The sequence below is a fragment of the Aythya ferina genome, assembly GCF_964211825.1.
Source record: "Aythya ferina genome assembly, chromosome: 1".
In the NCBI taxonomy this organism is placed as follows: Eukaryota; Metazoa; Chordata; class Aves; order Anseriformes; family Anatidae; genus Aythya; species Aythya ferina.
In genome coordinates this window covers 55,676,390-55,689,588 of record NC_140296.1, presented here as the reverse complement: position 1 = coordinate 55,689,588, position 13,199 = coordinate 55,676,390, and the positions used below count along the sequence as shown (strand labels likewise).

General features: G+C 43.7%; 1 protein-coding gene across 2 annotated transcripts in view; it reads left to right on the top strand.

The window, feature by feature from the left end:
- Nucleotides 1-5,939: 5,939 nt before the first annotated feature.
- Nucleotides 5,940-13,199, top strand: part of STK24 (serine/threonine kinase 24) — a 56,718-nt gene continuing 49,458 nt past the window's right edge. Inside the window, exon 1 of one of the 2 annotated variants that reach the window (XM_084524161.1) lies at nucleotides 5,940-6,173. In XM_084524161.1, coding sequence (XP_084380287.1) covers nucleotides 6,132-6,173 — 42 coding nt within the window. In that variant the 5' untranslated portion in view covers nucleotides 5,940-6,131. Of the gene's footprint in view, nucleotides 6,174-6,755; nucleotides 6,897-13,199 lie in introns of those variants that run through there. The other variant, XM_084524162.1, reaches the window with a different exon arrangement.

Genomic DNA, 13,199 nt, shown 5'->3' with positions numbered 1-13,199 from the left:
ATTGCCTGTCTGGAATACTAAGATACTTTCAGGCACTTATATTCTGCTCATTATTAATAAAGGGCGTGCAACACTCAGGATGCTTCTTCCATTTCCTGCCTCGTCCCTGCTTGTCCATTATGATTCTCAGGACTACAAGAAAGTCAGTTTCCTCCTATTCGTAAGAATCTCAAAAACCTGCAATTTTATATGAAAGATATGAAGTATACCACCGCAGGAAGCCAAATATTTGATAGCAGCACGTTTTAGACAAATTTAGCAAATTATTGTTTTTTTCTTTGGGGAACATAAAAAGTTATTAAACTTTTTTTTTTCTTTCTTTCTTTTTTTTTTTTTTTCTCCTCAAATCAATGCTTATGAGTCTTAAAGATGAAGGCCATTTTTAAACATAAATCTGTAACAGACGAAATCATTTTCTGATGAGATGGATTGTTGTCCCATAGCTTAAATGCACATCCTTGTAGAGTTGCAGAAGGATCTGTGTGTTTCTGAAGCCACGTAGCTTGCCCTGCTGCCATAAATACATGGCACAGGGCTGCTGTTGGCACGTCATCAGAGAGGAAGAAAGGCTCTGTCATGAGCTTTGTGGACGGGATCCTCTTTCCACTAAAAATTGAAACCTTTGTGGCACAAACACAACTGGCGGCAGGGAAAATGTCGGTCCTGGACAACACATCTCTGTAAATATTTGGGGAGAGGAAGAGGAGAGACCTTGGAAAATTAATGAATTAAAAATACTGAAGTCTTAGTTTGACCTCTAACTTTCAGCCAAGCTGCCCCCACTCGCAGCCGAGGAGATCCCCTTGCAACCAGGCCTAATGACATGGATGGGACACGAGCCCCCCGCCGCCTCCACTTTGTGAACTGTAGGTAAATAAACCTTCACCATGCAAATATCTTTAATTTTTTAAACTTTTCATTTATTTTTCGAATAAATGGTAATGTGCCAATTCAGCTATAGTTAGGACAGCAACTGAATAATATGGAGTGTAATCCTGTCCTCACCCAAGTCAAAACACCAGATTTTTATTTCTTCTGATCCAGAGAAATACTGTTCCTGATGTCCATGTGAAAATCACATGAGAAGGGATGGGACCCATCTGGCTGTATGGGTAGGCTATTTGATTATTTTGCTGTCCAGACACAGCAAGTGGTGCTTAAAGCCTTTCTTTCTTTGATTTCATTACTGGGGCTCTCCAGAGTCCTGTTACTTTTTTTCTCTTCTAGTAGACTGACTTATCAAAAGTTAAAGCTCTCTTTAATTTGTCGCAGTGAAGACTACAGATTTCCATTTGGGAAGTAAGGAACAAGTGACTTCTAACATGTTACTGTCATAGGAACAAATCTTCCATGAATTTGTAACATTTTAAAATGAAAATATTTTTATTTTTGGTCCCTCCTGCATTTTGTGGCAGTGAGTCCCACTGTTCATTTGTGTTGCTACCTTCATTTCTCTATTTTAAAGTTTCCTTTGGATAGTTCTTGTTATGAGAAAAAATCTACAGTCACCCCTTAGTCATTTTCTCCAGGTCATTTATGAAGTTATAGAACGCTACCGCCCCCAAGAAAAGTCTCTTTCCTAGTCCAAAGAGACATAGTATATTTAATTTCTCCATGTGGAGAAGTGTTTATGACTCTTTGATCACATTTTTTTCCATTTCTGTTTTCCACCAGACAGTGTTGTTTTGGAAATAGAAGATACAGAACAGTCTGTAGGAGCAGTATGGATTTATAAGGTGGGATAACAATACTGTCTCCGTTATTCTTTATTCCTTTCCTAGTAACTCCTAATATAGGTTGTTTTTTTTTTTTTTTTCCTTTTGACTATTTTGAAATCAGTGACAGCTGAGATTTCCTTCTCAATCGCTAGGAACTACAGTATGTAAATGTAAATTGTTTTCCTGTATTCTTTCCCCCTGTATATTTTCAATGCTGAACTCCCATCTGCTGGTGTGTCACTCAGCAGCCAGTCGCTCTGAGACTCTTCCCCAACTCCTTGCACTTTGTTTTAGTTTTTACCTCATGATTCTTGGCAATGTCAGACTGTTTTGCCATTTCTCTCTAGTCTCCTTTCTAGATCATTCACGGATACGCCGAGCAAGACTGGTCCCAGATGGATTCCTGTGGCAGTGTACCGGCAATGCCCTCTGTTGTGAAATGCTTTTATTTCTTCTTTCCTACCTGTTATCAGCTACAGATCCACGTGAGGATTTCCCATTTAATCCCAGGACCACTTAAGGTCCTTCAGGTCCATTTGTGAAGAACCTTGCTAAAGCTGCTTTGCATTATTTGATGCAGACAGGTGACATCCATTTAGAATGTAAGCGTTCACACTGGAACCTTACTGACAAGCTATCGAGAATTTCATTTTAAGTAGATAGTCCATCAGGCTATTAGCATAGTAATTAAAAAAAATAAGTCTCTAGGAATCTGGTATACACAATTAAGAGGAGAAATTACATTTTTATATTGGTTGTTACAAGAGTTTGCCAAGAAATTGATCAGTCGAGGAAATGTAGCAAAAGAAAACAGGAAAGCCAGAAGATGGTGGATAAAGATAATAAGGAAAACAAAACAAAACACCAGCAAGCCTAGCAGAGAACAGCATGGTGCTATGATTTGGTTAATTGCTCAGCCCTCACGTCAAGGATGGCAGGATACCCCTGCTGCCATACAGGGTGCCCAAAGGCAACCCCATCTGTTTGGGAGCCACTGTGATCCTGCAGCCATTCACTTGTGCCTCCTTCTTAGTCACCGCTACATTTCCCGTGTGCAGTATTTTGTAGACAAATAGCCCAGCTGGTATAACCCACAGCGCTTTTTCTGTGGTGTTTTTCTTTCAAAATAGGAATAGTTACTTATTTATGGTACACTATGAATTTTAAAAGAGCTCCATTTGTGGTACATCTTTATTTTTGGAAAATATCAATGGTCTTACATCTCTCATTTGAGAAGAAATTTTAGTCTTGGTCAGAAAGGTAAAAGGACAAAGTTTTTTCTTCATAGGTAGTTTATAAAAAGAAGCTCACAGTCGCTGCCAGTGCAGTGATGCAATTATATTCTTCTCTTATAACGTTCATCTTCTGTAACCAGCGAAGCAGAAATTCTTTGCATATTCAAAGCGTTGCTTCAAGTTGAAAGCAAACTGGGTGTTGAGAAGTCAACACATAAATTGATTGAATCTTTGCACATTGAAAACATCTGGTTTCAAAAAGAGACAACAGAGAACCACTTTATTAATAAGAATTGTTTATTTTTGAAGTCTCTGTCATTGTATTGGAATGGCAGGCTGTCACAACATGCTATCATTCTATAATTAATAAAGATTTCCACAAGAGCAGCCCTTCTTCGGAGTGGAATACACAAAAACATTTTTTCTCAGGTAGGGTTGAGAAAAGGAGTGAAAAAATGCAAGGCTTCTGTTTCTTAGTCTGTAATGAAGGAGCTTAAGCTTAAAGTGAAAGACCAGCATTTACAAACTATCAACAAACAGAAACATGATCATTTTTTTAAGATTACATTCAAAATATTTTGGCTAAAATTTCTCCAAGCCCAGAGTGTACTGGGAACATAAAATGCACTATGCGATACGTAAACTGGCAGAAATTGGACATTCCTCATACTCCACTGGAATTTAACATGGTCCAGTATCTGGTTTATGATGTAGAATTTGTATTTTGAATCTGCTCCATTGATTCCAACAAGCAAAATCACTCACAGAGCTTACTCCCCTCGCTCAAACAATCACTTTTTCAGGCACAGTCTTGCTGAACATGTAATACAGAACTGCATAACCTTGAGATAAAGTAAATCCGTGATTTTTACTCGGTGATGGCATGCAAGCAAGCAAGAAAAAGGCCTCACAGTGGCCCTGGGCTAGGAGCTTACATAGGGAAAGTTACTTCAGAGCAGCCTGCACATGGTAACTTTCTGTGCTTATGAGCCTTGAGCTAGAGAATCTACAAAATGAAAGTAGAGAGGGAATTAGCAAGGTAAAACATAAACAACTCTAGCAACTTAAGGTTGTGTTCCTTAGGAAACTATGAAAATTATTTAAGTCCCAAAGAGAATACTAATGGATAGAAAATAATAGCTCTATACCTTTCAAAATACAAAACATAAAGCTTAGTTTTATACCCTTCATCTTTTCATTCTGCATTGAATGTGCTCAGACAGAAAAAGTAAGGCAGCTGATAAAATTGGTGTTGTGATAACTATACAGAAAAGATCAAATCAAAACTGTACCTGGCAATTTCTCAATGAGGATTTTTAACACTCTGTGATGTAGCTCAATGGTATTCATGGGAGAAAGAAAAAAAGTTCACCTTTATCTCAACTAGATTTCTTCCTAGCAAGCTAAAAAAATGTACTGCAAACAGTGCAGCAAACATGGAGATAGTAAAGCTCTACTTAAAAAAAAAAAAAAAAAAGATTTCAAAAATGCCTTAAGGTGGAGACCAATGTAGTAGAAAAATTTCATAAAAATTCTTCTGACATAGTTGATTTTGACTGAGGCAGAACTCAAATGAAAGCTTTTATATTTCTTACAACATTACATACTAGTAAACAGTAAAAGCACTCTTATATTTTCTGAAGCTAAAAAAGGCATACTTTAAAAGCCACGCCAGCATTAAGGAGACCAGCAAGTCCTTCAAGAACAACTAATAAAAAATATCCAGTAGTTCAAGTTTCCACACAACTCCTATCCATCATCCTTTCCATTTTGCACTGTACTAAAGAGCTGGTATGTGTAGTCTTGTTTCAAAGGGGAACAGTCGGTGTGTAGGTACATACAGGTGCCTGTACGAGGCTATTAACTAATTTTATTCAGGCTTGGTTGAGGGGTGCAAATCAGAGTTATGTTTCTGTAAGTTTCAGGAAAATAGGATTGTGCAGTGTTAGCTCAGCCTGTCAAGACAACAAGGAATATCTTAGCTACAAGAAAAAGCTTTGGAGGGAGTTTATGTCTAACCCAAAGAGATCTTTTTATATTTTAAAGCTTTTCCTGCAGTTTAGAGATTTGTATGGACTCTTCTCTGGTGGATTAGTACTGAAAAGCACTTTATGCAGAGGTGGTTTCCTTTAGCTTGGCTGAAAGGACTGTGAACCACTGTCCCACTGCCTGACAGGTACTTGTGGAGCTACCTAGGTGTTTGTGGGGGAGAAGGAGGGGACCTTTCCTGGTGGAAAACGTGTGGAGGAGCAGTCAAACCTCAGCCTCAGTAGGCCAAGGGCAGGGAGTGTTGTATGGCCAAGTTCTTCAAGGTTTCACCCAGGCCCAGGATTTCTCTGGTGCGGGGGAGACCCGCACTCCCGCCCCGCTTCTTCCCCCCTTCGCCAGCGCTGCCCAAACACCCAGGCTGTCGTTTTGGCTCGCTGCTTTTGCAAGAAGCCCTGACAGGAAGTCAAGTGCTTCCTGAAGCCGAGCTCTGGCGTTGCCGTGACCTTTATAAAGCCTCCTCCCGGAGAGGAGGCAGGAGGAGCCGGCACAGCCTGGGGTTTCGGCCCCATCCATCCCTCCATCCATCGCCTCAGCCCGGCTCCCTTCGTTCACAGCGGGCTGGCTCCCAGCTCACTCCACCTGCTCGGCCCCCCCCAGACGGGGCTGGGAGGGGAGAAGCGGCGCTTTTAGTTGCCGGAAACAACGAATAAAATTTAAAAATTTATTTATATATATATATAAATAAATCCTAAAAGCTCCCAAACCCCGCATAGCCACAGCCCAGGTGCGGCGCTACGGGGCTGGCGGGGGGAGCCTCGCCCAGCCCCGGGGGCGATGCAAGCCCGGGCGGTGCGTGAGCGGGGAGGAAGAGGAGGAGGAGGAGGAGAAGAAGGAGGAGGAGAAGGAGGAGAAAGAGGAGGAGGAGAAAGAGGAGGAGGAGGGTCAATGGGAGGAGGGATGAGGAAGCCGCTGTTGCATCCGTGACGGGCGCCTGAGGAGCCGGCGCTTGGGACAGCCCCTTTGCTGCTGGCTCGGGGGGAGGGAGAGGAGGAGGAGGAGGAGGAGGAGGAGGAGGAAGAAAAAGGAGGAAGGAGGAGGAGGAGTGTGCGAGCGCGGCCATGAGCTCAGCCCCGGCCCCCGGCGCCGCCTGAGGAGCCCCGGCCCCCTCCCCGAGGCCTCCGCCGCCGCCATGGCCCACTCGCCGGTGCAGGCGGGCCTGCCGGGCATGCAGGTGAAGGGCGGGCGGGGGCCGAAATGGCGGCGTGTGGGGTGTGTGGGGTCTATGGGGTGTGTGGGGTGTGTGTGTGGGGTGTAGGGTCGCGACACCGCCGGGAACAAGGCGTGCTGTGCCGCCAGCGAGGTCTGTGCACACTGGGTCCCTCCCTTCGGAGCCGCCGCTTTGCTGGGAGCACGCAGGGGGATGCGTCTCGTTGCCTTTTTTTCCCTCTTTCTTCAAAAAAATTTCCCCCCTCCAGCCGCTGAGTAGTGCTCCCCAGTGTTTCAGTCCGCGAGGCTCGGCTTTCCAGCCCGCTGATGCCAACAGAGGGGAAAGCAGGGCCCGAAAATGTTGACCTTCAGCCCATGCTGCAGTGGTCATCTGTAGGACTGGCTGGGTGGTGGTGGTGCTGGGTGGGTGGATGGATGGCTGGGGGCCGTGCATGGTCCTCAGGGCCTGACCTGACAGAGTTGGCTGGGTTTGTACAGCAGCGAGATATATATATACGTGTACGTGTATATATTTAAACAATCAGTGTGGTTTTCTGGTGGTTGAGCTGCTTGCAAAACGCAAGCTGCTGGCAGAAAAGCCATAAGGGCATCAGTGCCTGCGTGCTCTTCTGAGCATCCCCACATCGTGTTAGGTGCTCGCCTGCCCCGATCTCCAAAAGGAAAACTTAGGAGTGGGAGGTAAAGGTGTTTGGCATCCTGGACCGAAAGGTTTTGTGCTTCGTTTGGTGTAAGTATTGGTTTACTTGGGGTTGCGTGCTTTTTTTTTTTTTTTGCAAAGCAGATTCTGCCTCGTGAATCTCAGGTCTTTGCATAACCCGAGGGTTTGAATTTAAGATGTTATATTCGTAGGCATGGCCTGAGTTGTATACTCAGGCTGGCACTGGATGCCAAACCGAGGATGTAGGCCCTCGCCCTGAACCGATTGCTCTGCCGCTCGGTAGGTACTGCTGCGGAGTGCTCGAGTTCACCTTCCATATGCGAGCCCCTTGCTGATTGCTGAGACACACAGAAGTAATGTTTTCTTCCTTTACGAAGGGCTGGATTAACGTTCCATTTTCTGGTACCTATTTGGAAACAGAACCTGTATTTTAGGCTGAGAAAAGACAGATCTTGAGTGGCTGGGAAGTAAGAGAATGAGTTACTCCAGCATTATGCATGTACTGCCCATGTGTGGCATTTCATAATTGAAGGACCCATGCTTTTATTATTATTGCCTAGTTTAATTTGTTATTTAGTTTGTAATACCATGAGCTCTACTAAATCTGTAAGGCTGTCAGGATTTTTTTGTTAGTACACTTGGGGTTTTACTGCAATCTCTTTATTTAGGACAGTTATTATTCTCATGAATTTTAATGTATTATTATTAGAGTTTCTTGACTGTTTGGGAACTTCACTGTGTCCTTTTCACGCCATTGTTAAAGACCAAACGAAGATAGGTAGAAGCCTAAAATCCATGAGCAATACAGAAGCTGCTTGCTAATTTTCTGCCCCCACTTCAAGACGCCTAGATCCATTTCCATTCTGTCAGAGTATACTGCAATCTTATAGTGGTCTCTTTTTAGCACACGATTCTTTTTGGCTCTATTTGCAGATAAATGTTGAAATATTAAGGTACATACTATGCGTGGCAGCTGCTTAAATAAGACAAAGTTTATGGTTTGTGGCTTCGGTAGAAGAGAGGAATAGAGCTCGGTTCTCCGAGGTATAATTAAATTGTCCAAATCATGGGACTGTGTTTTCTCTTTCTGTAGTGTGATCCTTTCTCCCCACCTACCAGCTTCTGCAACAAATGGTGTAAACAATGTCAGTGAGAAAGTTAGGCAGCTTTCTCTTGTGTCCTTTGCTGTGGCTTGTCCAAGAGACCAGTCCGTATCCTACTGTGAACAAGAGGAACTTCCTGACCCCAGAAACTCACGTGCAGGGGTAGCGCTTTGTTACGCCGTTTGGTGTGAGCAGAGGAGTGTGTAAGCAGAGCAGAGGAACGCAGGATTAATGTATTTCTCTCTGAACAACATATCTGATTGATGGTTGAAGAGTGATGCATGAAAAGCGAGTGGGTAGAGAGTAAGCCAAAGGAATGAGAAGCTGTGGAGGAAATGTGGGATGGTGCTGGAAGGCTGTCAAATCCAAGATTCACTGTCTGCTGCGACGCGGGCATGTTCTAACCAGAATAGAAACAGAGCTGGGTTTTGACCTAATTTTCAATGTGTGCAAATAAGTTTGGACTCGACGCTTGTACTGCCCTTAGTTTAAGGGCTCTGTGTTGATAGGCGCTTGAGTGTGTGGCACGCAGGGGCATCACCACTAAACTGTCAGAAAGCCTTCTTCATCCTCTCTGCTTTACGCAGCTGACTTAAGAAAAATGCCTGCTTGTCTGTACCGTGTGATATTTTCGCATGGCTGGCTCAGAAAAAGTGCGTGTGACCTGTAAAAGGGACTTTCAGACCAGACCGGCCTGCGCTTCAAGGCTGTGGTAAGCTTCTGGAGTTTCTTTCTGAAACCATCTAAAATAATAAAATACCGTGTTCGTAAATCAGTGGTATGGGCTCTTGGTGGGCTGTAATGCACTTTGAAGCCTGTTAGGAGTGCCTTGAACCAGAAAGCTGAGGATATGTAGGCTTGCAGAGAGAAGCTCAAGGGCTGAAGCTGCAGAACACGGTGCTGCAGTACATCAAGCTGTCAGATATCTGGCAGCCAGCAGTTTTAATGTAATCTTTAGCAATAAAATGCTAAAATTAATAGTTATTAAACCTCTTTCTCCTCTCTTCCCACACTTAAAAAGGTTTTGGGGTTAAGCTATGTCTGATTTGTTGCTGTTTTCCTTTGTTGCTGAAGTTTGAGAACTAGAAAAGCAGTTGTTTTTTTTTTTTTTTTTTTTTTTTTAACCTCATCTCTTTGTGTAACTCTGACTGTCTGAAGTTCCTTTAAAATGAACCATACATTATGGTTTTAACAAGAAGAATACTTTTGGGAACTCTTGCTGAGGAAAGATGAGTGGCTCCATCAACATCAGATCCTGGAGAAGTGAAAGAAGCCCATAGGTGGTGTGTGCCTTTTGGGCACTTTGCTGTGTTCAGCCAGTCCAGTGCAGCAGCTGGAGTGGCTCTAGGTGTGATACTTGTCTGTGCTTCTGCAATACAGGTGGGAAAGAGTTTCACATGAATAAGAGCTCCAAATTAATCTACATGACATAATGGACATGGATACTGATGAACTGCAGAATTCCTGATAAGAAATAATTATTTTGTGTCACGTTTCATATTTCAGTTTCTTAAAGGAAAAAAAAAAAACAGCCAAAACACCCCCCCCCCCTTTTTTTTTTTTTTCCCTGAAATGCCCTGAACTTTTTTTTTCCCAGAAAAAACGTTTTGTGAGAAGATTTGTTTGTATTTCTAGGTGTGCCCGTATGCCACATTCATAAAATTCCGAATGTGCTTTTAAAATTGCATCATCTTGAAGCCACAGCCTCTTGTGTATGATGCAACTTTTCTTTATCTTCCTCCCTTTCAGGTTTTTGGTAATAATAAAAGTGCTTAGTATCCCATAAAAAAAAAAAAGTCATTTTTCATTCTCAGTACAAGAACTGCTGGTTCTTTATCCAAAATCTAAAATAAAATAAAATCACACCACCTTGCTGCAAGAAACCCTAGTTAAAACTTTAACTAGATTTCAGTAAGAACTTGACAAATGAATAGAAATGAAGGGCTGCTAAGTGTAAAGGCACCACTTCTGACTCAGTGAGTGTCTGAACTGTGAATTTGCTGGAGACTGGAAGAGTGTTTTGGAAAATGCTGATGTTTACTTGTGTGTTCTTGCACTTATCCCAGGATGTTCGCTCTCAGCTGCTGCAGGAGAAAGTGTTGGGGCCTCCAGGATGCTGTGTTCTGATCCAGCATGGCTCTCCTTGTGCTCTGACACATTGTGCACATTACTGTCTTCCCTATTATAATTCATTCTCCTTTTACAATAAACTGTTGTCGCTGTCTTGTGTGTGAGCTCTGTGTTTGGTAACCACAAAGCGTTGGGCTTTGAAGGCTCTGAAAAGGCTGTGCAGCCTCCGCTGCCTTGTGTCTGCAGCATGTGTTTGGGAGATTACTTTTCCCCAATTTCAATTTTTTGAAGGGTTGTGCTCACTGCTCTTGCCTAAGTGATAGTTTGATAGAGTAACCTGCAGCAGTTCATTATTTGAAAGATCCTTGGACCACTGTGGTCACGGCTAACCTGTTGTAAAATACCCAGGGGACAGATGTCTGGGATTCAGTGGTGTATTTTAAGCTTGGTCCTTCAGCACGAGGACAGAAGGGTTTTCATTTTTCAGGAACAGAGTTGGTGTCCTCTGGCTTTTTAGGTCAAATGCTGCATCAAGGCTATGCAACAGTTGTCTGGAGTTTTTCTAGACAAGTCAACTCTTACCAACAGTGGAACTATTATACTGAGAAGACGTGTAGCAGCTTCTAGTGAATGTGTGCCTGCTGAGCTCTCTTCTCCGACACCCCCAAAATCTTGCCATTAAGCATAAGTGGAGGAGTGAGAGCTGGTTTCCTTTGGACATGCTGTGGATGACTTCGTGGGGAAGCTTCCTAGGAAGTCATCGTTGCAGGGTGAAGCTTCAGTTTGGGTTTTATTAAACCATGGTACAGTTAACATGACAGCAGGTGAACTTAGATTTTCTCATTTTCTGCAGTTCTTTGATCTTCTCTTCTTGTGGCCTTTGGGTCTGAGGTACTTGATGCAGTCAGCCCCAAAAGTGACAGATTCCCTCACAAAGAGCTGAAGGACTGAGGAAGACGGCTCCTGCAATAAGGATTGACAAGAGTGAATCCGTACTTGCCTGGATCTGTTACCTTGCTTCAGCCCTTCTGTGGTTTTGGAGGGATCCATTTTAGATGGGATTTCCAGATATCTATTTATCTTAAATTTTTATATAAAGGCAGGGTGCGGTGTTTATACAGAGGTATAGGAAGTAAGGAGAGGTGCTCTCATTTCCAAAGGCCGAACTTACAAAATCTGGTTTCGCATCTCTGCTGTGGTATCAGTCACATCCATGATGGCCCGATGTCCTTATCAGTTACCACATTCACCCTTTTATCCTCTTACTGTCTCAACACCAGTGTCAGCAGCCTCTGAACAGGAACAGCACATTCCCATCAGGTGGCCTTCCAGGACAAGTAAATAGCTCCAGCACGGGTCCCCCATGGGCGGCAGCTCCCCCCAGCCCCCTGCTCCTGCGTGGGCTCCTCTCCACGGGCTGCAGCTCCGGCCCGGGGCCTGCTCCTGCGGGGGCTCTCCATGGGCCGCAGCCTCCTCCAGGCCACATCCACCTGCTCCACTGGGGGCTCCTCCATGGGCTGCAGCGTGGAGATCTGCTCCATGTGGGACCCATGGGCTGCAGGGGGACAGCCTGCTCCACTAGGGGCCTCTCCACAGGCCACAGGGGAACTGCTGCTCAACGCCTGGAGCACCTCTCCCCCTCCTTCTTTACTGCCCTTGGTGCCTGCAAGGCCGTTCCTCACTCCTCTCACTCTCCCAGCTGCTGTGTGGCGCAGCGTTTTTTTCCCTGTCTTAAATCTGCTCTCACAGAGGCACAAACAACATCACTTACTGGCTCAGCTCTGGTCAGCAGTGGGGCCCTTACCTACCATGGGGCAGCTTCTAGATCCTTCTCACAGAAGCCACCCCTGTGGCCCCCCTGCCACCAAAACCTTGCCACGTAAACCCACTACAACTGGGAAACACCACTTCATTTACTGAATTTGGGGTGTGGAGTGAGAAATTTTATCAAGAGTATTTTTCTTCACGTAAAAGGAAATGATTCTGTGGCTTGATACTCCATGACCAGTCCCAGAACAATTTTCTGCTTGGGTTTCTTAATTCATTATTAAAAACTTACATTTTGGTTTTGACTGTAAAAGTCAAAATTTCATTTTGACAAAATTAGGCACTCCTTTAAGCTGATATTTTTGGGTTGTATGCGTGATTGAGCTTTGCATCATGATTGGCACAGGGTGATGATGGTGTTCCTAAGTTAACTGTTACCCACTAAAACCTATTTTTTTCCTACCATGTCCCTCCCTGCCGTGTCTCCTGAAATCAAACTCTTGTATATCTTCAGGATGCCTAGTTGCAGAGTCAGACAAATGTAGTTTTCTTCTGAAGAGGTGTTTTGGATAGACAATATATATATGTTTTTCTGTGATTTCTTTCATAAGCCAACAAATCCTTTGTTTATTGGAGGTATTTGTGTGTGGATCATTGCCTCTTGGTGGACAAGAGCAGATCTGAGAGTAATAAATCTTTGGGTTGCAGAGGCTTCAGGCTGTTGTGTGTGTTCATTCTGTATTAATATAATGCTGTAGAAAGTCAGACTTGAATCAGGAATATTCTAGGAGTGCTTGTACTCGTATTCTCTTTCAAGTTGTGTTATTAGGCACCTATTAAGAGACATTTGGGGTGTCTTGTCAGATGATAGAATAGGTGCACGTCTCCCCTTAAATTATGGGATTACTGTAGATCCTAAAACTCATTCTTTCTTCTTTTTCTCAATTAGTATTAATGCAACATAAGTTTCCAAGCTTGTATTACTGAGATATATTCAGCCGTGGGTCACAATGCTGGGAATTTCCACCCGAGCCACCACTTTCTGGCATGAAACAATAGCAGGGCCTGCGAGGCGTGATGCTCGCAGTGTCTGTGGGTGATTGATCTGAGCAAGTGCAGACAAGGGAGAGGCATTGTTACAAAGCTCTTCTTCGAGGCTCTTCCTTAGCTGTCTTTCACGCAGTGTCTAAAAGGCGTTCTGGGTGTCAGTGCTGTGTTTGCTGGTGCTATCTGCTGTTTTCATTGCGTGCTGAAGGCACGGGGAGATTTCTTCAGCTGCAGCAATCTACTTTTAAATAGCGTGATGGATGGGAGGGAGGAGTACAGCTTCTGAAAGCTCCTAGCTATGGTATTAAAATGCTATGTTATTAAAAATGCAGAATGAGCTTGAGAAACTAGTTAAATTAGAATTCATGTTTATTTAAAATGTATT